The 24,214-nt window shown below is 40.4% G+C and overlaps 1 protein-coding gene across 1 annotated transcript in view; it reads left to right on the forward strand.

Moving 5' to 3' along the window:
- BAG4 (BAG cochaperone 4) overlaps positions 1 to 24,214 on the forward strand; it is a 30,984-nt gene that overhangs the window by 1,103 nt on the left and 5,667 nt on the right. The window contains exon 2 of the mRNA XM_080662946.1: positions 10,471 to 10,578. Coding sequence (XP_080519072.1) covers positions 10,471 to 10,578 — 108 coding nt within the window. The remainder of the gene's footprint in view (positions 1 to 10,470; positions 10,579 to 24,214) is intronic.

Consider the following 24,214-nt stretch of genomic DNA (forward strand, 5'->3'; position numbering starts at 1 on the left):
TAACATCCTCATTGTTGGAAGATGTAACAGTGAAATTCCCATACATTGCTGATGGGGATGTAAAATGGTTCAGTGCTTTGGAAAATGGTTTGGCAGTTGCTGAAAATGTTAAGCGTAGAGCTAGCATATTACTCAGCATGTCTGCTCTTAGAGATACATCCAAGAGAACTGAAAACATATGTCCACATAAAAACTTGTACACGTATATTCAAATTCAAGTAGCCAAAAAGTGGAAATAATTCAAATGCCCATCAACTGATGAGTAGATAAAATATGGTATATTCATACAATGGAATTATTTAGCCACAGAGAGGAAAGAAGTACTGATACATAACATTCTGCAACATGGATGAACCTGGAAAACATCCTGCTACATGAACGAAGCCAGTTGGAAAGACCACATATTTTATGATTTCATTTATGTGAAATGTCCAGATAGGCAAATCTATAAAGATAGAAAGCTTACTGGTTGCCAGAATCTGGGGGACTGGGAACATCGGGGGTGTAGATAAAGGGTATGGTTTTTTTTGTGGGGGATGATGAAAATATTCTGGAATTAGATAGTGATGATGATTGCACAACTTTGACTATACTAAAAACCATTGAGCCCAGGCCAGCGTTGTTCAATGGTTACAGCGCTGGCCGGCTCCCAAAGCGTGGAGGGTTTGATTCCCCCTCAAGGACACATACCTGGGTTGCAGATACAATCCTTGGCCTGGTCCAGGTGCATACAGGAGACTACCATTCGATGTATATCTCTCACATCTATGTTTTCTCTCTCTCCCTCTCTGTCTCTCCCTCTCTCCATCTCCCTCCCTTCTGTTCTCTAAAAATCAATGGAAAAAAATCCTCAGGTGAACATTAACTAACTAACTAAATAAAGAAATACAAACCATTGAATTGTACACTTTAAAAGAGTGGGTTTTACCTGGTCTTGCTTGACAAAGCCACATATGACAAGCTCTGTAAGGAAGTTCTCAACTACAAGCTTATAACCCCAGCTGTGGTCTCCGAGAGGCTGAAGATTCGTGGCACCTTGGCCAGAGCAGCCCTTCAGGAGCTCCTTAGTAAAGGATTTATTAAACTAGTCTCAAAGCACAGAGCTCACATGATTTACACCAGAAACACCAAAGGTGGGGACGCCCCAGCTGCTGGAGAAGATACATGAACAATAGATCTCACCAGCTGTACATTTTTATTAAATAAAAAAAAGTGGATTTTATAGTATGTTATATCTTTAAAATTGTGTGAGCAAAAAACATGTAGTAGTGAAAGGTTAATTGTGAAGAAGGGTCTGTATTTTCTCTGTCTAAATCTGGAATAAGTAGCCTGTGAGACTTTAATCCCATGGTAGAGTGATGAAATGCTCAGCCTATAAATAGGCAAGCTAGATGGAAGATCAATTGAAGGGAAAGAAAGGAGAAGTCTTTAAAATATATATATATTTGTTGATTTCAGAGAAGAAGGGAGAGAGAGAGAGAGAAAGAAACATCAATGATGAGAGAGAATCATTGATTGGCTTCCTCCTGCATGCCCCACACTGGGGATGGAGCCGGCAACCCGGGCATATGCCCTGACCGGGAATCGAACCGTGACCTCCTGGTTCATAGGTCAGCCACTGAGCCACGCTGGCTGGGCGAGAGAAGTCTTAAACTGAAGACTTCTACGTGGGCTTGTTGTGTTATCAAAACAAAAGTGTGTTAGATGCTCAATAAGTATTTGTTAATTGAAAAAATTTTTTAGAAAGTGTGTTTTCAGAGTAAGGTTACAGAAGTTAAGATTTTAGTACAGCAGAGGCAGTTGTAAGCCATGGTTGGAGCATAGGCGTGCATATAGGGTGTGTGAAGGTGCTGGAGTAGTTGGATGTAAAGCTGGACTGTGTAATGGGCATTTGTAAACCATTTCAAGAGTTTATCTTTCTAGTTGATATTTCTGAAACTTGAAAAGTATAGGATTGTAATTTATGCAGCAATAGAAAATTAATGTAAAAGATATGCTGTCATGGATGTTGCAAATGTTTCTTTCCAAATTCCTTATTTGTCTTTTAACTTTATTTTGGTTTGGACATATAAGGTTTACATTTACCTATAATCGAATATGTTAAACCAGTGGTTGGCAAACTCATTAGTCAACAGAACCAAATATCAACAGTACAACAATTGAAATTTCTTTTGAGAGCCAAATTTTTTAAACTTAAACTTCTTCTAACGCCACTTCTTCAAAATAGACTCGCCCAGGCCATGGTATTTTGTGGAAGAGCCACACTCAAGGGGTCAAAGAGCCGCATGTGGCTCACAAGCCGCAGTTTGCCGACCAAGGTGTTAAACAAACAAACAAAAGGTATTAGGAGCCTTTTAAAACCTTATTACTTGCCTGGCCAGTGTGGCTCGGTGGTGGTTGAGCGTTGACCACAGTTCGACTTCAGGTCAGGGCACATGCCCAGATTGCGGGCTCCATCCCCTAGTGGCGGTGTTCAGGAAGCAGCTGGTCAACGATTCTTTCTCATCATTGATGTTTCTACCTTTCTCTCCTTCTCCCTTCGTCTCTGAAATAAAAATATTTTTTAAACCCCCACAAAAAACCTTATTACTAAAAAAATTAAAAATGTGGTCCTTGGACTAGAGGCTTCAGTATTGCTTGGAGGTTACTGGAAATGAAGAATCTCCTGCTCTAGACTGCTGCTGCAATTTAGTAGGATACGCAGGTGATTTGTATGCACACTCATGTTTGAGAAGCATTACTCTGTGGAATTGAATATAGTGAGTTGATGTACTGAACTACTACAAAGACCTGACTCTGTCTTTACATATTTAAATATAGCTATACTTAGAGCACTGTAGTTTGCTCTCTGAGCAATACTTAAAGCATCTGCAATACCTAGGAGCTTGTTGGAAATGTTGTATCTCAGGCCCTGCCCAAAACCCACTGAATCAGAATGTGCATTTTATCAAGATCCCTAGATGATTTACATGTTCTCCCAGAACAAGTCACCCAGAGAGAGTTCGTGGAAGCTGGAAGGCACAGATGAAATTACAACCTAATCTCAGAAGTGATACCATCATATTGGTCATAGAGATCAACCGTGGTACTATGTGGGAAGCAAGTTCACAAGGATGTGAACACCAGGAGGCAGGGATCACAGGGGAGCTGTTTTGGAGGAGGATTACAATGGCAAGGAATAGAGAGACAGAGCTCAGTTAGGCTCCTAAAGTAGTCCAGGAGAGAGGAACTTGAATTTGAAACAATGTCTGAATGTGGTCAGGTTTTTTTCAACATTGTATTGTAAAAAATTTCAACATTGTATTGTAAAAATTTTCAAACATACAGAAAAGTTGAAAGAATTATACAGGGAATACCTATATATCCACCGCCTAGATTTTATAAATAGCACTTATTATATTTGCTTTATCACATCTATCTTATTTTTTGGATTCACTTCAAAACAAGTTGCATAGATTTGAAAGACATTTTCCAAGGTATGTATCAACTGGTAGTGAGAGATGCAGGAGAAAGAGAAGGTGATTCTGAAGTTTTAGTATTTCATAGGAATAAAGGTTTCATAGGAATAAAAATGAAGAGAAAAAGGTTTTTATGGAAAGATATGGCTTAGTTTTGTACCAAAAGAACTAGTGATTGGTTAATAGAGGAGCTTAAAAAATATGAAATGCAAAGACTTGTTAAGGGTTTATGTACTGCCTTTCTTTCATTTCTGCTGGAAACCAATTAGTTACTGTGGTTAGTCATGTGCCAAGCTCTGGATGCAATGTATGCAGTTGGTTAAAGAGAACTTGGTGATTTTCTGTTCTTATTTTTTTTTAATGTTAAATTTTAGAGTCTTTGTTGCATCCAGTATTTTGTTCTGTGGGAACAAAACAATAGATGTGGAGCTTAGGAGGGAGAATGGGGGCTGGAGATAGTGATTTGAGAGAGTCATCAAATATAAGCATAACTGAATTACCAAACTGAATAGTGTTGCCAGGGGAGATCTCTGAGAATCTAGAATAGGTGACAGCAAAAGAGGATCCAAAAGAAGACAATGAGAGAGAATCCTCAGAAAGGTAGTAGGAAAATCAGGAAAGCCATACAATGCAAACCAAGCAAGGACACATTATTTTGCAGACAAGTGATGTGAGAATTGAAAAGAAACTGGTGGATTTGGCAGTAAAAATATGTTGATTTTCATGATGGGAGTTTAATGTACTATTAAAGTAATCAGTGGAGGTTTGGATAAGGAGATAGTGTAGACTAGTATACTTCCAGAGTTTGTTAGTAAGTGAGAAAGAAAGTGGTCACTTGACTGGGAAGCAGGATAGAGGGAAGAATTTTTAGGATTAGGTGGCTCAAGTGTGTTTGGAAGCAGAGGAGAGTAACCTGGTAGATTGGGGGGAAAGATGCAACCAAAAGAAGAATATGGTTGGGGGTGAGGAGAAGTTGAGAAACTTCTTCCTGAGTCAGAGGAGATGATAGAGTAAGTTTGGAGTTGGGGAGAGGGACATTAAGGATTTACAGCCCTTGGCATCCTTTCTTAGTGAAGTAGGAGGCTAGGTCATCGTAGAGTAAAGGGATGGGGTAACCTGGGAACTTGATATGGTAAATGTTTGAGTCAGGTTCTAGTAGAAAGGGGAAAATTGTAGAGAAGCATGGAAGACATCTAAATGAGATTAAAAATAAAAAATTTGTGATGATGGTTAATACGGGAGCATAAAGTGCTTTTTAGTAATTTTGGAATATGTAGCTATAAAATAATTTATAATGCACTTTTCTAATAACTTTTGTCTAATTTCGTGAAAAATATAAACAAATTTATAAATGGAACTTAGGTAGTAGCACTATTCAGATCCCTCTACTGTTCGATTTGTTTGGGCTGGGGTTATTTTTTGGAGGCGTGTTGGTAAGACAGTTTGTGAATTTAACCATAAGTCTGCTTTTTACAAAACTAGTTAGTTCTAAGATAAATATGAGAGGGGTTGATTCCAGTCTCATCTAAGAATAAGATTGTATCTTTTTCTCAAAAGAGAAGAAAGTAAATAAATTTATTATCCTTTTGCATAATTTTAATCTAATTTCCTTTGCCACAAAGGAAATTATCACCTATGAAAACTTTTAAAAAACTTTTAAAAATTTTTATTGAATTTTAGAGAGAGAGAGAGAGAGAGAGAGAGAGAGAGAGAGAAGAACATTGATGTGAGAGTAAAACCACTCCTGCACACCTTCTACCAGGGATCGAGCCTGCAACCCAGCCATGTGCCCCTATTGGGAATTGAACTTGCAGTCTTTCAGTGCACAGGATGATGCCCAACCAACTGAGCCACACCATCCAGGGCCTAAAAATCTTTATCATCAATAATTTACATCATTTTTATCTAGTTTCAAAAAACAAATGAAAAATTTGGAAGGAATTAGGCACATGAAAAATTGGCAGCTTGGTTAATAGAAACGAGATCAGCTTCAGCTAGCTTCCTTTGAAACCAAATGCTGTTTCATAGAATTGTCATATTAGGAGGGCCATGAGACACAGGCTTTCATCATTATTTTAAAATTTGTTCCATTTTGTCTTAAAAGGAGAAAAAAGAAGCAAAGATAATCTTTTATTAAGACTTAAAGAAATGAATAATTTTTAACACTTTGAGGACATTTTATTTTTCATTTTAAAAAGTATGGTATATACCTGGCTGGTGTAGTTCAATGGTTGACCTTCAACCTGGGAACCAAGAGATCACCAGTTTGATTTTCCAGTCAGGGCACATGCCCGGGTTGTGGGCTGGATCCCCAGTGTGGGGTGCAGGAGGCAGCTGATCAGTGATTCTCTGTCATCATTAACTAGTGGCCTGGTGCACGAATTCGTGCACATTGAAAGGAAATTAATTAGAAGAAATATTTTAATATCACTATTTGCCCTTTATCTGTAATAGAAGTGTCAACCAAATTCATGATTGACAATGACAGATAGAAACACACGTGTGCGATTGGTGCCAGTGAGAGCTTTATATGTATCCAACATGTGCAAGTCAACTTAGCCTTTTATAGATATAGAATAAACTTACTTAATTAGACCTGCTTTCTCATTTAGCTAAACTTTTTCCAATCCAGTGAAGCACCCCAACTTCTCTTTCAGGTAATTGTCAGCAACACAGTAGTAAATATCAACATGAAGCAGATTATTATTATTATTATTATTTTAAATATATTTTATTGATATTTTACAGAGAGGAAGGGAGAGGGATAGAGAGCTAGACACATCGATGAGAGAGAAACATCGATCAGCCGCCTCCTGCACACCTCCCACTGGGGATGTGCCGGCAACCAAGGTACATGCCCTTGACCGGAATCGAACCCGGGACCCTTCAGTCTGCAGGCCGACGCTCTATCCTTTGAGCCAAACCGGTTTCGGCTGAAGCAGATTATTATTATAGATCACGCAGAGAGAACAAAGAGTAAAATATTAACTGCAGCAGTGTTTGACTATATTCTGCACAGTGACAAAACCTGAAGTCATTTTCTTTTTTTTAAAATATATATTTTATTGCTTTTTTACAGAGGAAGGGAGAGGGATAGAGAGTTAGAAACATCGATGAGAGAGAAATATCGATCAGCTGCCTCCTGCACACCTCCTACTAGGCTGACGCTCTATCCACTGAGCCAAACCAGTTAGGGCCTGAAGTCATTTTCAAAGTCCACCATTTATTCTTTTCAATTGGGTCAAGTTTCTAAGCTTTCTAAATCTCCGTTTTCCGCTAATGAAAAGAAAATAGGATTCCACCGAGTCTCCTATCTACCTACTTCAGGACTTCTGTGAGGATCAAATGAGATGAGGCATGGGAAAATGCTCTACAGACATTTGATTAAAGTGTAAAATGTTTGCACCTGTGTTCCTGGGCTGAAGAAACTGCAAGGAGGCTAGTTGCTAGGGAGAGGAAGCCAGGCATTGCAACGTGACGTCATTACCCGGAGCCCACAGCCACTGTTTCCGGGCTGGACTAGGCTGTGGGCCACATTTTGTGCCATGGGGTCTTGGCCGCAATGTGTTGGGGTGTCGCTCTGGAGTGGTGGTAGGGCCTGTGTCCCACTTGGGGGAAGCTGAGTGTTGGTTTGTCAGCGCCAGGTCCGTGGTGCCGACCAGTGTGCGTCATGGCAGCTCCTGTGTTGAGCGTCTGCCCCCTGGTGGTCAGTGCGTGTCATAGCGACCAGTTGGATGGAGGGAGGGACACTTGGCATATTAGCCTTTTATATATAGATTTAATAAGAAGATGAAGGAATTTCTGTCTGATTGCTGCTGTTGCTTTTTCTTTATTTTATTTTAAGTGAAATGTGAGATAAAGTTGTCAGTTGAAAAACGAAGGGTGGGATAAGAGTAGAATGGTTGTTCAGGAAAGTGTGATGAACATAACTAAGGAAGTGCAATATAGTTGCTAGGCTGTGCTGAGTGTCTACCTGAAATTTGTGGTCATGAATTTATAGTGAAATCAGAGAGCTTGTGTTTTCTTCCCCCAGATATTTAGATGAAGTATAGATGTGAAGTCAGTGGATAACTTGGTTTTAAACTGGATTAGGTGTTTGTAGGGTGAGTATATCTGAGGGTAAGAGTGGCAGGGGATTAAGGAAGGAAGGAAATGAGGACATGGGTGTCATGAAGAATGGAAGGGTGGAGAGGTAGTAAAAATGTGGAGTACCTCAGAGAATCAGTAGGAAAGAAAAAACCAAAATAGTTCTGGGGAATAAGTTATTAGTTGACCACCACTGGAGTGAGTTAACTTCAACTCTTGTCTTTTCATCTCTTTGCTCAAGATTCAAATTCTTGGTGGAGAGAAATCAATTAATTAGTCAAATGCTCACTCTTTAACCAGGAGAAAGAAGGAAATGTATTAATCAGGGGAATTTGCCTGGTTGAGAAATTTGGTAGTTAGGATCTGAAACATTTTTTTTTTTTAAATATATTTTATTGATATTTCACAGAGAGGAAGGGAGAGGGTAGAGAGCTAGAAACATCGATGAGAGAGAAACATCGATCAGCTGCCTCCTGCACACCTCCCACTGAGGATGTGCCCGCAACCAAGGTACATGCCCTCGACCGGAATCAAACCCGGGACCCTTCAGTCCCCAGGCTGACGCTCTATCCACTGAGCCAAACCGGTTTTGGCTGAAACATTTTTTAATCCTGCTGTTTTCTATTTTCTGTATTATGTAAAGGAAATGTTACTTGCCCAGTTTGTATACTGTCATATGGAATAATTACAAGCTTTAGAAACAGTTTTATGAAACTGATAAGTATTGTAATTAAGCTAAGATGGTAAAAATTAAACTTTCAGTGATCACACTGCCAGTAAATTTCTTTGTGAAATCATATTCACAGTTTTTTGGGAAAACTCAAAGATTCTGTTTAAGCTTAAAACTATATTTAAACTACAAAGTTCAAAGTACAATAACAGCTCATAGGGTAACAAATGTATATATTAAACCAGACTGAAAAATTTTGAGTTGATCTTGTCTCATCAGAGTTTATTGGCTTATTGCAAATAATTACATTAACTTTTTGAGTTGGACTTAAATGCTGTAGAGTTTAATGTCATAGCTAGATTTTCTCCTTGGAGAAAATTACCAAATTGTTCTATATCAATTCCTGATATGAAGTTAGTTATAGGTTGCCAGCACAAAGCTGAGCCATAGCAGAGTGTAGAGGAATGTGAAAAAACTAGAGTAGCCAGGCAAAGAAGTTGAGTATTGAAGTTTTATGTATTTGAAGTACTAAAAATTTCATAAAGTAAATTTGAAGTAAAGTTTAGTAATAATACTTTCAAGTTCCAAAGTTATTAAAATAAGTAAATACTACTCTTCTTAACAATGGCAAAGAACTATAATTTTGATGCATTAATTAAATTTTAGTATTGATGGAGTTAGTGATTGGAGAGGGATAAAGGAATCTAATGTTTCTGGTTTTGCTAATCATCTTGACATAGTAAAATTCCTTTATATATCACTAGAGACCCGGTTCATGAAATTCATGCACCGGGGGTGGGGGTGGTGTGTGTCCCTCAGCCCAGCCTACACCCTCTCTAATCTGGGACCCCTCGAGGGATGTCTGACTGCCCATTTAGGCCCAACATCCTTTTCACAATCCAGGACTGCTGGCTCCCAACTGCTCGCCTGCCTGCCTGCCTGCCTGCCTGCCTGTCTGATTGCCCCTAACCGCTTCTACCTGCCAGCCTGATCACCCTCTAACCACTCTCCTGCCAGCCTGATCGACGCCTAACTGCTCCCCTGCTGGCCTGATTGCCCCTAACAGCCCTCACCTGCAGGCCTGGTCGCCCCTAACTGTCCTCCCCTGCAGGCCTGGTCGTCCCCAACTGCCATTCCCTGATGGCCCGGTCACCCCTAACTTCCCTCCCTTGCCAGCTTGGTTGCCCCTAACTTCCCCTGTTGGCCCGATTGCCCCTAACTGCCCTCCCCTGCAGGCCTGGTCACCACCAACTGCCCTCCCCTGCAGGCCTTGTCCCTCCCAACTGCCCTCCCCTGCAGGCCTGGTTGCTCTGAACTGCCCTCTCCTGCCAGCCTGATCGCCCCTAACTGCTCTCCCCTGCTGGCCTGGTCGCCCCCAACTGCCCTCCCCTGCAGGCCTGGTCCCCCACAACTGCCCTCCCCTGCAGGCCTGGTTGCCCCCAACTGCCCTGCCCTGCAGGCCTGGTCCCCCCCAACTGCCCTCACCTGCAGATCTGGTTCCCTCCAACTGCCCTCCCCTGCAGGGCTGGTCACCCCCAACTGCCCTCCTCTGCCAGCCTGGTCACCCCTAACTGCCCTCCCCTGCAGGCCTGATCACCCCCAACTGCCCTCTCTTTCAGGCCTGGTCCCTCTCAACTGCCCTCCCCTGCTGGCCTGATTGCCCACAACTACCCTCCCCTGCCGGCCATCTTGTGGCGGCCATCTTGTGTCCACATGGGGGCAGGCATCTTTGACCACATGGGGGTGGCCATCTTGTGTGTTGGAGTGATGATCAATTTACATATTACCTCTTATATAGGATTATATAGGATTTGGTCTGATAGTATTGGCATAATGCATAAGAACAGGTTTTTACTAGACAGTCAATATAGTTTTGTTCTAGGGCAGGGGTGGGAAACATCCAGCTGATGGGCCATATTGTTTGGTCGGGCACTGCCAAGGCATTAGGCGTGAGTTAATTAAATGTCTGACCAAATATAGCAGGCTAATTTTTAAGTTGATAATTTTGTATGGCCTATGAATAATGTTACAAATCTCCGAATGGCTCTTGGCAGAAAAAGGCTCCCCCCCCCCCCCCCGTTCTAGGCCATATGATATTTATCATATATCTGCATCAATTGAATAATAATTGATTTTATAGAGGGGTTCTAGTGCTTTTTCTTCTTTTTTGAAACATATCTGTCTCAGTCAGCTTTCAGAATAATGTAACAATGTTAGTAAAAGTGCATTTATTTTTCTCTGTTTTTTTTGTTTTAGGAGCAGCCACCATATCCTAGCTACAATTCCAACTACTGGAACTCTGCCCGACCTAGGGCTCCTTACCCAACAAGTACATATCCTGTAAGACCGGAAATGCAAGGCCAGGTATGGTCTAAAATTGGCAGAGTTTCTAAATATTTTCTTAATGAACTGATTTATTTTCAGGAACTAGGGTTATTTCATAGTAATGATGTGTGGGGTTTTGTTAGTGAATATATTTTATCTTAATCATCATAATATTTTAGCTCAAAGATAAATATCTAGGCAACTATTACCTGTAACAAAGATAGCTTAAGGCATAATAGTTTATTTCTCAGGATCTGGAAACAAAAATAAGATGTACTTATTTTTCTAAATTTGATCTCTTTTAGAAATATAATTGGCATATATAACATATTAGTTTGAGGTATATAACATAATGATTCAATATTTGTATATATTGCAAAATGATAAGTCTAGTTAACATTCATTACCATACATAATTACAAATTTTATTTTTTTGTGATGAAACATTTTAAGACTTACTCTTTTAGCAACTTTGAAATATATAGTACAGTATTAACTATGGTCACCATGCTGTACATTACATCTTCATAATTTATTTTTTTTACTAGGGGCCCGGTGCACGAAGATTCATGCACGGGGGGGGGGGGGGGGGGTGGTTCCCTCATCCTGACCTGCACCCTCTCCAATCTGGGAGCCCTCAGGGAGCCCTCTTCAATCTGGGAGTTTCTGTCTGTCTTTGCAATCATATGAGCCAATTGTCTGAGACCCCAACCCAGTTTGGTTTGTTGCTCACAGAATAATAGAGGCTTTTTTTTTTTTCTTTGCTTCATTGGTGGAGATTTCCTGGAAGTTTTAGGATATCTTCCTTTTAATTTTTCCTAGACACTCTGATTTTATTTATGTCTCTCATCTTTGCTTTTCCTCCAACCCCCACCACAACAGTAACTTGCTCCAGGCTCACTTTGCTCTAGTGCAGGGGTGGGCAAACTTTTTGACTCGAGGGCCACAATGGGTTCTTAAACTGGACCGGAGGGCCGGAACAAAAGCATGGATGGAGTGTTTGTGTGAACTAATATAAATTCAAAGTAAACATCATTACATAAAAGGGTACGGTCTTTTTTTTTTTTATTTCAATAGTTTTATTCATTTCAAACATTTTAACAAGAAGAATGTAAACACTAATTATTATAATTTGAAACTTCAAAAAATGGAGGAATCATAGCACAATAACATACCTTATATTGAAGATGGCAAAGGCAAAATAAAATTGCCTAAAAAGGAAAGGTACAAAAGCCTTTCAAATTAAACTTAAATATAATATAATAAAATAATTTAAAACTAAAACAAATAGAAAAGAACAAAATGTGTAAACAGTAAATTAAACATTTTCTTGAGTGCAACTTCCAAATTATGCCCGGGACGTAGATGTAGATAGCAATGTAGACTGGGTTGAAAGGTTTTTGGTCTTTAAAACATCAACTTCAGTGGGAACAGTGTTGTTGGTCTCCTTTTTAGCTAATGCTCTGATACTGTGCTCTCCAGGGGCGTGTCTCCCTACATCATCACGATAATGTGTCTACGCATTCCCAGGGTGATGTCGGGGGACGCGTCCGCGGGCATTACAAGGAGCCTCTGGAAGATTGAGAGGTTGTTCCTTCTACTGAATAGGCGGATATAAATCCACCCACTCAGAAGAAGGAGCTGCGGCCATGTTTCCCGACGTTGCCATGTTAACACTGCTGCTGGTGAAGGAGCGGAGGGGAGAGCAAGAGAACCCTCCGCTCTTTCGGCTCCACAGGCCGGATAGAACAGCCGAACGGGCCGGATCCGGCCCGCGGGCCGTAGTTTGCCCACGGCTGCTCTAGTGTCTAGGACAGCCGTGGGCAAACTACAGCCCACAGGCCGGATCCGGCTGTTCTATCCGGTTCTCTTGCTCTCCCCTCTGCTCCTTTACTTTGAATTTATATTAGTTCACACAAACACTCCATCCATGCTTTTGTTCTGGCCCTCCGGTCCAGTTTAAGAACCCATTGTGGCCCTCGAGTCAAAAGTTTGCGCCCCCTGGTAGGAGATCCATCTGCCACCAGAACTACGATTCCCAGCATTCCTGGTGCTCCCTGCGCTCTTGGTTTCCCTTCCTGCTCTGTCTCCGTCCCATGGCCTCCCGCTCTGCCAAGTCCTCCAAGCTGCCAGCTCTCCCTCTCTGCTCTCTGTTCCCCAAGCCGCTCCACTCTCCACAGGCTCTCCCGCTCTGCTCTCTGCCCAGCACCTGTGTATGCAAATTAACCCACCTTCTTTGTTGGGTTAATTTGCATACTCCTGATTGGCTGGTGAGCGTAGCGGAGGTGCGGTCAATTTAAATGTTTCTCTTTTATTATATAGGATAGCTGGAAGTTTGCACCTTTTGACTTCCTTCATTTATTCCTGCTGTCCCTCCCTCTCATCCTTGAAACCACCAGTCTGTTCTCTGTATCTTTGAGTTGGCCTGTTTGTGTTTTGTTTAGATTCCACATATAAGAGAGATAATACGATATTTGTCTTTCTTTGTCTGGCTTATTTCACTTAGCATAATGCCCTCAAGGTCCATCCATGTAGTTCCAATTGGCAACATTTTCTTCTATTTTTATGGATGAATAATATTCCATTGTATACATATACCACATTGTCTTTATCTGTTGATCCATTTATGGACATTTTGGTTGTTTCCATGTCTTGGCTATTATAAATAACTAGAGACCTGGTGCACGGGATTCGTGCACTGGTGGGGGGCGTGGCCTGCGGGTATTGGCCTGCTGTGGGAGTAGCCACTCATCCTCATCTGCCAAGTGGCACTCCCACTGTGGGAGCTCACTGACCACCAGGGGGCAGCTCCTGCATTGAACGTCTGCCCCCTGGTGGTCAGTGGTTGAGTGGTCGTTCTGTTTGTTCCATGGTTTGTTCGCTGGGCTTTTATTATATAGGATACTTCATTGAACATGGGGGTATAGATACCTTTTTGAATTAATGTTTTGTATCCTTTGGATATATTCCCAGATATGGCATTGCTGGGTCATGTGGTAGTTCTATTTTTAATTTTTTGAGGAACCTCCATACTGATTTCCATAGTGGCTGCACCAATTTATAATCCCACCAGCAGTGCAAAAAGTTTCCCTTTTCTATACATCCATGCCAACACTTACTTCTTTCCTTTTTTGATAATAGGCATTCTAATAGGTGTGGGGTACTATTCTCATTGTGGTTTTGATTTACATTTCCCCGATGATTAGTGATGTTAAGACCCTTTCATGTACCTGCTGGCCATCTATACGTCTTCCTTGGAAAAATGTCTGTTCAGATCATATGCCATTTTTAATCTGATTATTTTTGCTATTGAGTTGTATGAGGTCTTTATATATTTTGGATATTAACTCCTTATCAGAAATAGAATTTGCAAACATTTTCTCCCATTTATTAGGAGAAATGTGTTTTCATTTTGTCATGTTTTTTTTCTTTGCTGTGCAGATATTTGCCCCACTTATTTATTTTTGCTTTTGTTTTGCCTTTGGAGTAAGAATATTTGACTTCTGCCTGGCCATAGCTTAGTGGTTGAGCATTGACCTATGTACTAGGAGGTCATGGTTTAATACCCAGTCAGGGCACGTGCCTGGGTTGCAGGCTCAATCGTGCAGGAGGCAGCTAATCAATGAGTCTCTCTCATCATTGATGTTTCTATCTCTCCCTCTCCCTCTCCCTTCCTTTCTGAAATCAATAAAAATATATATATTTTAAAAAATTTGACTTCTTTAATTTTAAATATCTCAAACATACTGAAACTGTACAGAAAAAATATGTACATTTTTAAAACTAGCTCCTTTGCCAAAACCGGTTTGGCTCAGTGGATAGAGCGTTGGCCTGCGGACTGAAAGGTCCCAGGTTCGATTCCGGTCAAGGGCACGTAACTTGGTTGCGGGCACATCCGCAGTAGGAGGTGTGCAGGAGGCAGCTGAATCGATGTTTCTCTCTCATCGATGTTTCTAACTCTCTATCCCTCTTCCTTCCTCTCTGTAAAAAATCAATAAAATATATTTAAAAAAATAAAAATAAAAATAAAACTAGCTCCTTTGTTAGTTTTTAAGTTCGCCACATTTGTTTCAGATTTTTAAAAAGAAGTAAAACAAATACAATTGGAGCCACATATAACATTTCTTTCCATTTTCTGAAGTTATATTTATTATACATGTTCATATGCTTTTATTGCTTGTGTATGTATTTATATAGTATTATTTAATGTTTTAAAACTTGATCTGAGTGGTTTTACACTAGCATTCTCTCTCCTTGCTCTTTTTACTCAACATTGTTTCTTACTTTACTGTATGAGATAAGGAATTCTCTGGGGTAATCTGAAAATTTAATTCTGCAGAGAACCTTAGTTTACATGAGCTCTGATCTGGATCTAACATTCAAATTATTTGAAAGTTGCTTACATGCATGCAGTCACTTTGATGCAAATACTAGGGTATGGAATACATCGTTATTAAATATAGCCAAATTACTTTTTTCAGAGATGATTCTACCAATGAGGAAATGTTTAAAAAGTTAGTCACCCATGCTGAAACCGGTTTGGCTCAGTGGATAGAGCGTTGGCCTGCGGACTGAAGGGTTCCGGGTTCGATTCCGGTCAAGGGCATGTACCTTGGTTGCGGGCACATCCCCAGTGGGAGGTGTGCAGGAGGCAGCTGATCGATGTTTCTCTCTCATCGATGTTTCTAGCTCTCTATCCCTCTCCCTTCCTCTCTGTAAAATATCAATAAAATATATATATAAAAAAAAAAAGTTAGTCACCCATAATCTGGCCACCCTAATAAAGCAATAATTGTCACATTTCCATATTTCCTTCTATTTTTTTTCTATCTAGATACCATATTTTATATGCAAATATTTTAAAAACATGATTGTAGTATATTCAGTTTTACAATGGCTGCACTTAAGTAGCTTTCAAAGAATTTGAATTTTAGATCCAGGTCAGAATTCATGTAAACTAATGTTCTCTGCAGAATTAAAATTTAGATCACTGTAAACTATATTAACATAATTCTGATAGATTTCAAATAGTTGGATACTATATTCAATTCTGTTCTAATTTATTAGTGATATGTAGGCTGAAATTATAGCAGTAAGTTTTTTTATGGGGCTGAATAATTAATTCACTTAAAAAAACACACATTATGTTCCTTTTTTCCCCTCATCAATTTGTTGATATAATCAATTCTTTAAGATTGATTTTGAGCCAGAATAATTTATTCAAGTTAGAGCAAGGTTTGCATATTTATTTAGGGAAAATATAAAAGCAATCGATTTTTAAAAATAATAATCAAGTATATATGAACTTTAGGATAAGGTTGATCCGAGATAGTGGAATGCAAAATAAAGAAAACAATCATGTTACTAATCTATCACAAACTTCCATGTTTCTAATGTGTCATCATTCCTGTGACTGAAATTGAGAAGCAGGCATTGCTATTGCTTAGTGCTACATGCTTGTGGTTTGGCTACCTACCCTTTCAGGTGAACAGTTGTTTTTAGTATATTCACAGGTTGTGCAACTATAATCACTGTCAAATTCCAGAACATTTTCATCACCCCAAATAGAAACTATATCCCTGTCACCTTATTCCTCCCACTTCCTAGCTCCTGGCAACCTCAAATCTACTTTTTAATATCTTTGAGTTTGTCTATTCTGGACATCTATACTGATAAAAGAGAAAGATGCAAATTGACCATACCTTGGCGACACCCCAGCCAATCAGGAGTGAGTATGCAAATTAACCCAACAAAGATGGCGAGTTAATTTGCATACACAGGCTGTGAGTGGCTGGGGCAGGATGCAGGCATTCCACACTGCCCCAGCCACTCCGGGCCTCTGGGCAGCATGGAAAGGCGGCTCCAGGCCGGAGCAAAGGCGGTGCTGGCAGCCAGGGGAAGGAAGGCCCATTCTTGCATGAATCTTCGTGCATCGGGCCTCTAGTTTCATATAAACAGAATCATGTGACTGGTATCTTGTGATTGGCTTCTTTCACTTAGTATAATGGTCTTTCATGTTGTGTCATGTCATTTCTTTTCTACAGCCAAACCACATTCTGTGGATACCATATTTATTTTACCTATTTATTGGTTAATAGAAATTTGAGTTTTCTACTTTTTTGTCTGTTTTGAATCATGCTGCTATAAACATTTGTGTACCAGTTCTTATATGGACATATGTTTTCCGTTCTCTTGCTTGGGTATGTACCTAGGAGTGGAAATGCTGGATCATAAGTTAACTCTGTATAACAATTTGAGGAACTGACAAACTGTTTTCCAGAGCAACTGCATCAATTCATATCCCTATCAGCAATGAATGAGGGTTTCAGTTTTTCCATATTCTTGCTATTTTCCTTTTTTTTTTTTAACTAAGATATCTAGTGGGCATGAAGTGGTATCTCATTGTGGTTTTAATTTACAGATCACTGATGAATAATGATAATGAAGGTATTTTCATGTGATTATTAGCCATTCATATATCTTATTTGGAGAACTATCTATTCAGATCCTTTGTCCATTTTTAAAATGGGCTTTTTTTAATTGTTGAGTTGTAAGAGTTTTTTATGTATTCTAGATAAAAGTCTCTTATGAAATATACGACTTACAAATATTTTCTCCCATTCTGTGGATGTCATTCACTTTCTTTTTCTTAAAAATGTGTTTTTTAGTGATTTCAGTGAGAGAGGAGGGAAAAGAGGGATGGGGGGTGGGGAAGAGAGAGAGAGAAAGAGAAACATCAATGAAGGAAACAGGGATGGCTTCCTCTTGCACACCCCCTACTGGGATTGCAACACAGGCATGTGCCCTGACCGGGAATTGAACCGGTGACCTCTTGGTGCACGGGATGATGCTCAACCAACTGAGCTACATGGGCCAGGACTTTCCACTCTCTTGATAGTGTCCTTTGGAGCACAAATGTTTTTAATTTTGATGTTTTTTATTTTGAAGTCTAATTTGTCTTTTATTTCTTTTGTTGCTTTTGCTTTTGGTGCTCTATCTAAGAAACCATCACTGAAGCCAAGGTCACAGAGATTTGCTCCTATGTTTTCTTCTAAGAGCTTTTTTAAAAAAATAGTTTTAGCTTTTATATTTAGGGGGCTGTGATCTACTTTTAGTTAATTTCTGTATATGGTGTGAAGTAGGGTTCAACTTCATTTCTTTCCACATGCCTAACCAAATATTTAGTACCATCTGTTGAAAAGACTAGTCTTTCCTCATTGAATTATCTTGGTACCCTTGTTGAAAATCAGTTGACCATATATATGAGTTTATGGCAATATCAGGTTGTTCTGATTACTATAGTTCTGTAGTAAAATTTGAAATCAGTAAGTATGAGTCCTCCAACTTTTTCAAAATTGTTTTGGCTGTCCTGGGTCCCTTGCAATTTCATATGAATTTTAGGATCACCTTTCAATTTCAGCACAAAAGGCACCTAGGATTTTCGTTGGTATTGCATATAGATCAATTTGAGGAGTAGCATGCATTACTTTTACAGTTAATGTGAGAGAATGACATAACTCTTTTGAGTCATGAATTGATTTTTCTTAGTGTTAATTTTCATGATTTCATCAATTGATCTTATTGATAAAGATTGTTCTTAGGACATGGCATTTCCCCCTGTTAAGTGAAGGAATTTATTACATGCATATATTACATATGTTTAAGAAAGAGTCACTTATTATTTGTAATGATTTTTTGAAAGCAACAGTAGTGACCCAAAGGTATCTAGACATTACCTGAATGGGGTAGCACATGTATTTTCTGATGAAACATCATGGGGGAATTACAGTTTATCTTCTGACCAAAACAGACTCCTGTAGTGGTATGTAGATATGACTGGTTTCTTTTTTTTAAAAAATTAAATGGTTACATTCATTCGCCTTCTCGCTGCCACTTCATGTTAGTCTTGCCACATGATCATTCTTCTATTTGGTAGGTTTTATAAATCTTAAAAATTCTAATTCAGGAACAGTTTTAATAAACCAAGAATACATAATTACATGTATTTGTTTTCTGAGAGTGTGGGATTTACATCCATTTCTTTAAAAGCTGTTAAAGTTGCTAAGGTTTCTGATCAATCTACCGCGTTGATTAGCCTGCTTCACTTTCAGGTGCAGTTTATGTACTGTGCAGCTATTGGGGCAGTGTTTGATATATAGCTTTCCTCATTTTTCAGAGCTTCGTTCTTCAGCTAATAGTAAGGATTGTTAAGAGGAGCATGTAGGGCGATTCATGGAGCAGGGTGTGAGCAGCACTGAAGTACACCAACTCATACAGAGGCAGAAGATATTGTGTCACCAGACTGTTGATGAAGTTCGTGAGGTATTCTCTGAGTTCTTAAAACTAAGATTACTTCTTATTTTCTCTAATAACTCCTTCATTTCCATCAAGGACTTCTGGAAGTGAAAGAAGCCTTGTCTTGATTTTCTTCCTCTTCGGCTTCTGTTTCAGAGCTCTGAAACTGGGCCAGGAACTTCTTTATTTTCTTTGCTGTGCTGCCAGACTACTTTTCAGAAGAATACTTAAAAACTTGGAAACATTTCTGAAATATGGTCATTACCTCATCTTTAACCAACATCTTTAGCAACTGGTTAATACATATTCTACTGACTCCATGTTCTTTTGTACACATGCACATTGTAGGTCAGTGATCTACCAACAAGGGGGTACTTGGGAAAAGGTATGAACTCATGAAGACATCTAAAAAACAGGAAGTAATTTGTATGACAAACATGCAGTTTTCTAGTAATGATGTGGATTGTTTAAAATCCTCTTATTGAGCCCTGACCAGTGTGGCTCAGTTGGTTGGAGTGTTGTCCTGTGCACCAAAAGGTGGAGGGTTTGGTTCTGATCAGGGCACATATCCAGGTTGCGGTTCCATCACGGTCAATATGAGTGTGGGAGGCAACAATAGATGTCTCTCTCTCTCTCCCTCTTCTCCCCTTTCCTCTCTCTAAAAATCAGTTTTTTTTAAAAGTAAAATCCTCTCATTGATTATTAATTCAACTTAGTTTTCTAAAGCTTCTTTTCCTTGTACCTTCTAAAGCAGGGGTGGGGAATCTTTTTTCTGCCAAGAGCCATTTGGATATTTGTAACATCATTTGCAGGCCATACAAAATTATCAACTTAAAAATTAGCCTACTATATGTGGTCAGACATTTAATTAACTCACCCCTAATGCCTTGGCAGGGCCAGATCAAATTATTTCTCGGGGGCCCTGCAGGAGAGGATGGAAGATGTTGGGTGTTTTCACATTGATTTTCTGATAAAGGAGATATTCTCTTGGCTTTTGACAGATTACACCATAGAACACAGGGTGCCTGGGGATAGAGATGATCTAACAAAGAACTGAGGTCCTTTTATAACATTCTGAGTTGAGAAATCATGATACAAAAAGGCATTGTATCATTTTTTCATTTAAAGTGGAGCTAGGTTGTAAAATACAGCTTATTAAGTACTATGGTGAGACGCTCCTGTGAGACAAAAATTGTAGAGGTAGTGCATGAGGAAGCAACTGGGAGGTGATAATTGATTTGACAATTCCAAAAATGAGTATTAGTAGAAATTCAAGTTGATATTGACTGTTGATAATTGTGAAATCTTGGAATATTTTGTGGTGAAGCCTTCAGTGTTTTTCAATATAAACAAAACAGGAGGAGCTGTGGTGTTGCTAGAGGAATTTTTTATTATTATTTATGTTTGCTATTTGATATTCATTTATCAGATGGAAAGGGAATTCATTGAACATGTATCGTTTTTCGAGTGAGAGACCTGACCACTTTTCTTTAGATTCTACATCCATACAAAAGTCCATTAACTGTGAAATCACCTTTTGGTAGAAGTATATCATACTAGATAATCTTTAGCTTGCAATGTAATGCCATATTTTCACTTTTGAATGCTAAGTCATGTCTGGCTATATTTACATCTAGAACAAGAGCAGCAGTTGGAATTTCTCTGAGTTTAAAAAGTTCCAGTCTCTTGACTTCCTCTGGAATCCAGATTGAGTATCTATCTATCTATATAAAAGCCTGAGTGACTGAACAGCTGAACGACCGTTTGACTGGTTGCTGTGACGCACACTGACCACCACAGGGCAGACGCTCAACGCAGGAGCTGACCCTGGTGGTCAGTGCATTTCCACAGTGGGAGCACTGCTCAGCTGACTGATGGGCGCCAGATGCTGGCGAGAGCAGCTGCGGTGGAGTAAACCTCTCCCACCTGCAGACAGCGCACTACGTGGTGGTGGTGGTGGTGGTGGTGGTGGCAGCGGTGGCAGGCGCAGCAGGGCTGGGATGAGCAGGGGCGGTGTCCAGCCCGGGCTCCTTCCTGGCTGCCTGCCACTTTGTGCACTATTACATCCCTTGGGGGATGTGGAACTGCTGGCTTTGGCCCGATCCCCGCAGGCCAGGCCGAGGGACCCCACCTACCGGAGGGATCCCGCTCACTCCGCTTACACCCTTCGAGCCCCAGTGCCGCCCCAGGTGTGACCTTGGTAGGTTGGCTCCCGGGCGTGTCTGGCCCGTCTCTCCCAGTCCCGCCCTGCCGGCCACCTTCTAATTAATTTCCTTTCAATGTGCATGATTCCGTGCACTGGACCTCTAGTTTTACAGAAATTCAGTGACTGTCAAAGGTTTTATTTAATTCTTCTTCAGTTTCAGATTTCATCTCTTGACATAACTACTGACATGTTTCACATCACAGCTTGCTGTCATCAGATACAAGTTTCCTCTTCATTAAAATAGTGTACTTAGAAGAGTGTCATCTGTGGACTGAAGGGTCCTGGGTTCGAATCCGGTCAAGGGCACGTACCTTGGTTGCAGGCATGATCCCAGGGTGGAGACAACCAATTCGTGTGTCTCTCTCAGATCGATGTTTCTCCCCCTCCCTTCTACTCTCTCTAAAAATCAATGGAAAAATATCCTTGGGTAAGGATTACAAAAAAAACCCACAATACTCTACTCAGATACCAATAAAGAAGCTGTGGTCCTAGCAGCCCTCTAGATTCTAGACACACTTGATTTAATGACATTTTTAATAGCATAAAAAAACTTTTTTACTATAAAGAGTGCAACCTTATTATTAATAATTTGGAAAACAAAGAAAATGAAGCAAAAACACTCTTAATTATATTATCCTAATGAGGGAAAGCAGAGTTTGCCACCCCAAAATAGTCCTTTTGGGATATCGATTATTTTAAGCTGGTTATTTTTAAGAAACAAAAGACTCATAAAAAAAACCCTTTAACCCTCCCACTTATCTGTCTATAGGAATTCAGATTGAAAGACCTGCTTAATGGATGGGAGCTATTCTCGCTAGCTGTTTTCCTTAGCATATATGAATTAAGTGTGACAGACAGGGAGGATCCAAGTAACTCTTGTCTGTTAGGTTCTCCTCTGCGTCCTATTGTTTCTGGGTGACCCAGCAAGAATTTGTTTACCACATGTTTGCTCTTTCTCATCTACCTGTAAATTGCATACATTCTCGTTGAAATACTAGACCCCTTCCTCCCTCTCCTTAGTTTAGAATGGCATATTAGCCTCAACTGCCCAATGTGACCTTGGATTTCATATTCTTATGGAACCCCTGAATATACATATGTAATAAAATTGGTCATTTTCTTTAAAAAAATTTTTTTAATTGATTTTTAGAAAGGAAGGGAGAGGGAGAGAGAAACATCAGTTGGCTGCTTCCTGCACACCACCTACCTGGGGATTGATTCTGCAATCCGGGCATATGCCCAGACATGGATTGAACTGGCAACCTTTCATGCACGCGATTATGCTCAACCAACTGAGCCACTCCGGCTAGGCTAATGGTGACTTTTAAAGGCAGAATAAAATTCCTTCAATGAATGGCCTATCATCTACTTAATGATTCCATTATTTTAGGACATTTAGGTTGTTTACAATTTTGTGTGATTATAAATAATGCTGTGATGAACAAATTTATGCCTATAACTTTTTCTCTAGTTGAATCGTTTTTTTAGGAAGGATTTCTAGAAGTTAAATAACAGTACAGAGCCCTGGCTGGTATGGCTCAGTTGGTTGGGCATTGTCCTCTACACTGAAAGGTTGCCAGTTCTATTCCTGGTCAGGACACATATTCTGGTTGCTGGCTCCATCCCTCATAGGGGGCTTGCAGGAGGCAGTTGATAGATGCTAAGTCACCAGCTGTGTATGTTGTATTAAGGGATTCTTTGTTTAGGCACATTAACCCATGAGCAGAAGACCTTAACAGCCTCCTTATGGCTTTAACAAAGGGTGGTTCATTGTCCTTGTACTCAGGGAATGCCTTACTGGGATCTTCAGTTGAACCACTCCCAGGAATGTGGTGATAATAGCCTGTCTTTTATCTTCTTGCCATAAAAGTATGACTAGGAATTTAAGTTATTTTTCACAGTACTATGACCTCTCTCCCACATTGATCACACTGATTTATCCCACCTTTTTATGTGTTAGATTAGGAATCAAATTTGATTTTATTTTCTGCCATCATTAACAGTTGTATAAGGTATCAGGATTCTTTTATATATACTGTATATACATATATATATTTTATTGATTTTAGAGAGGAAGGGAGAGGTAAAAAGAACTAGAAACATTAAGTGATGAGAGAGAATCATTGATCGGCTGCCTCCTGCATGCCCCACACTGGGGATTGAGCCTGCAACCCAGGCATGTGCCCTGACTGGGAATCGAACCATGACCTCCTGGTTCATAGATTGATGCTCAACCACTGAACCACGCCAACTCGGCGGATTCTTTTTTTTACTGAGGTATAACTGAAATATTAGTTTGAGGTGTACAACATAATAATGATTTGATATTTGTATACATTGGGAAATGATCACCACAATAAGTCTAGATCAGTGGTCGGCAAACTGCGGTTCGCAAGCCACATGCGGCTCACGAGCCGCGGTTTGCTGCTCTGTTGACTAATGAGTTTGCTGACCACTGGGTTAGGGGCTTAATCACAAGGAACAACAACAGCCTCTAATTATTGGAATCGATAGTCTAGGTCAGTGGTTGGCAAACTCATTAGTCAACAGAGCGGCAAACCATCGCTCACGAGCCGCATGTGGCTCGTGAGCCGCAGTTTGCCAACCACTGGTCTAGATAGATAACAGCACAGGATTCTTATTCTTCAATCTAAAGTGGGAAAGATTATGTAGTCTTAGCGAGAAAGATGAATATTGGAAAACTTGATTTTATGTTAGTACAAAGAACATGATCTGGGTTCATTTCCTGACTTGCCATAATGATACCAACAACAATCCTATATAATAAAGAGCTAATATGCAAATGGCCATCACGCCCTTACGTCATCATGCCATCATGCCTTAACTGCTCAGACACTCAACACTGGGGAGAGAGGAATGGGACCAGCCAGGCACAAATGAGCTCCCGAGAGAGGAATGGGGACCAGCCAGGCACAAATGAGCTCCTGAGAGAGGAATGGGGACCAGCCAGGCTGTGGCCCCGGGAGAGGGCCGCCCGCCCCATGATCCCGGGTGCCAGTGGCTGCGCCTGCGCCTGTGGCCCGGGAGAGGGACAAGCCGCAAGCCCTGTAGTCCCGGCTGCCAGTGGCTGTGCCAGCACCTGCAGCTAAGCCCAGGAGAGGGACAAGCCGCATGCCCTGCGGTCCCGGGCGCTAGTGGCTGTGCCTGCGCCTG

The sequence above is a fragment of the Plecotus auritus genome, assembly GCF_963455305.1.
Source record: "Plecotus auritus genome assembly, chromosome: 3".
Classification (NCBI taxonomy): domain Eukaryota; kingdom Metazoa; phylum Chordata; class Mammalia; order Chiroptera; family Vespertilionidae; genus Plecotus; species Plecotus auritus.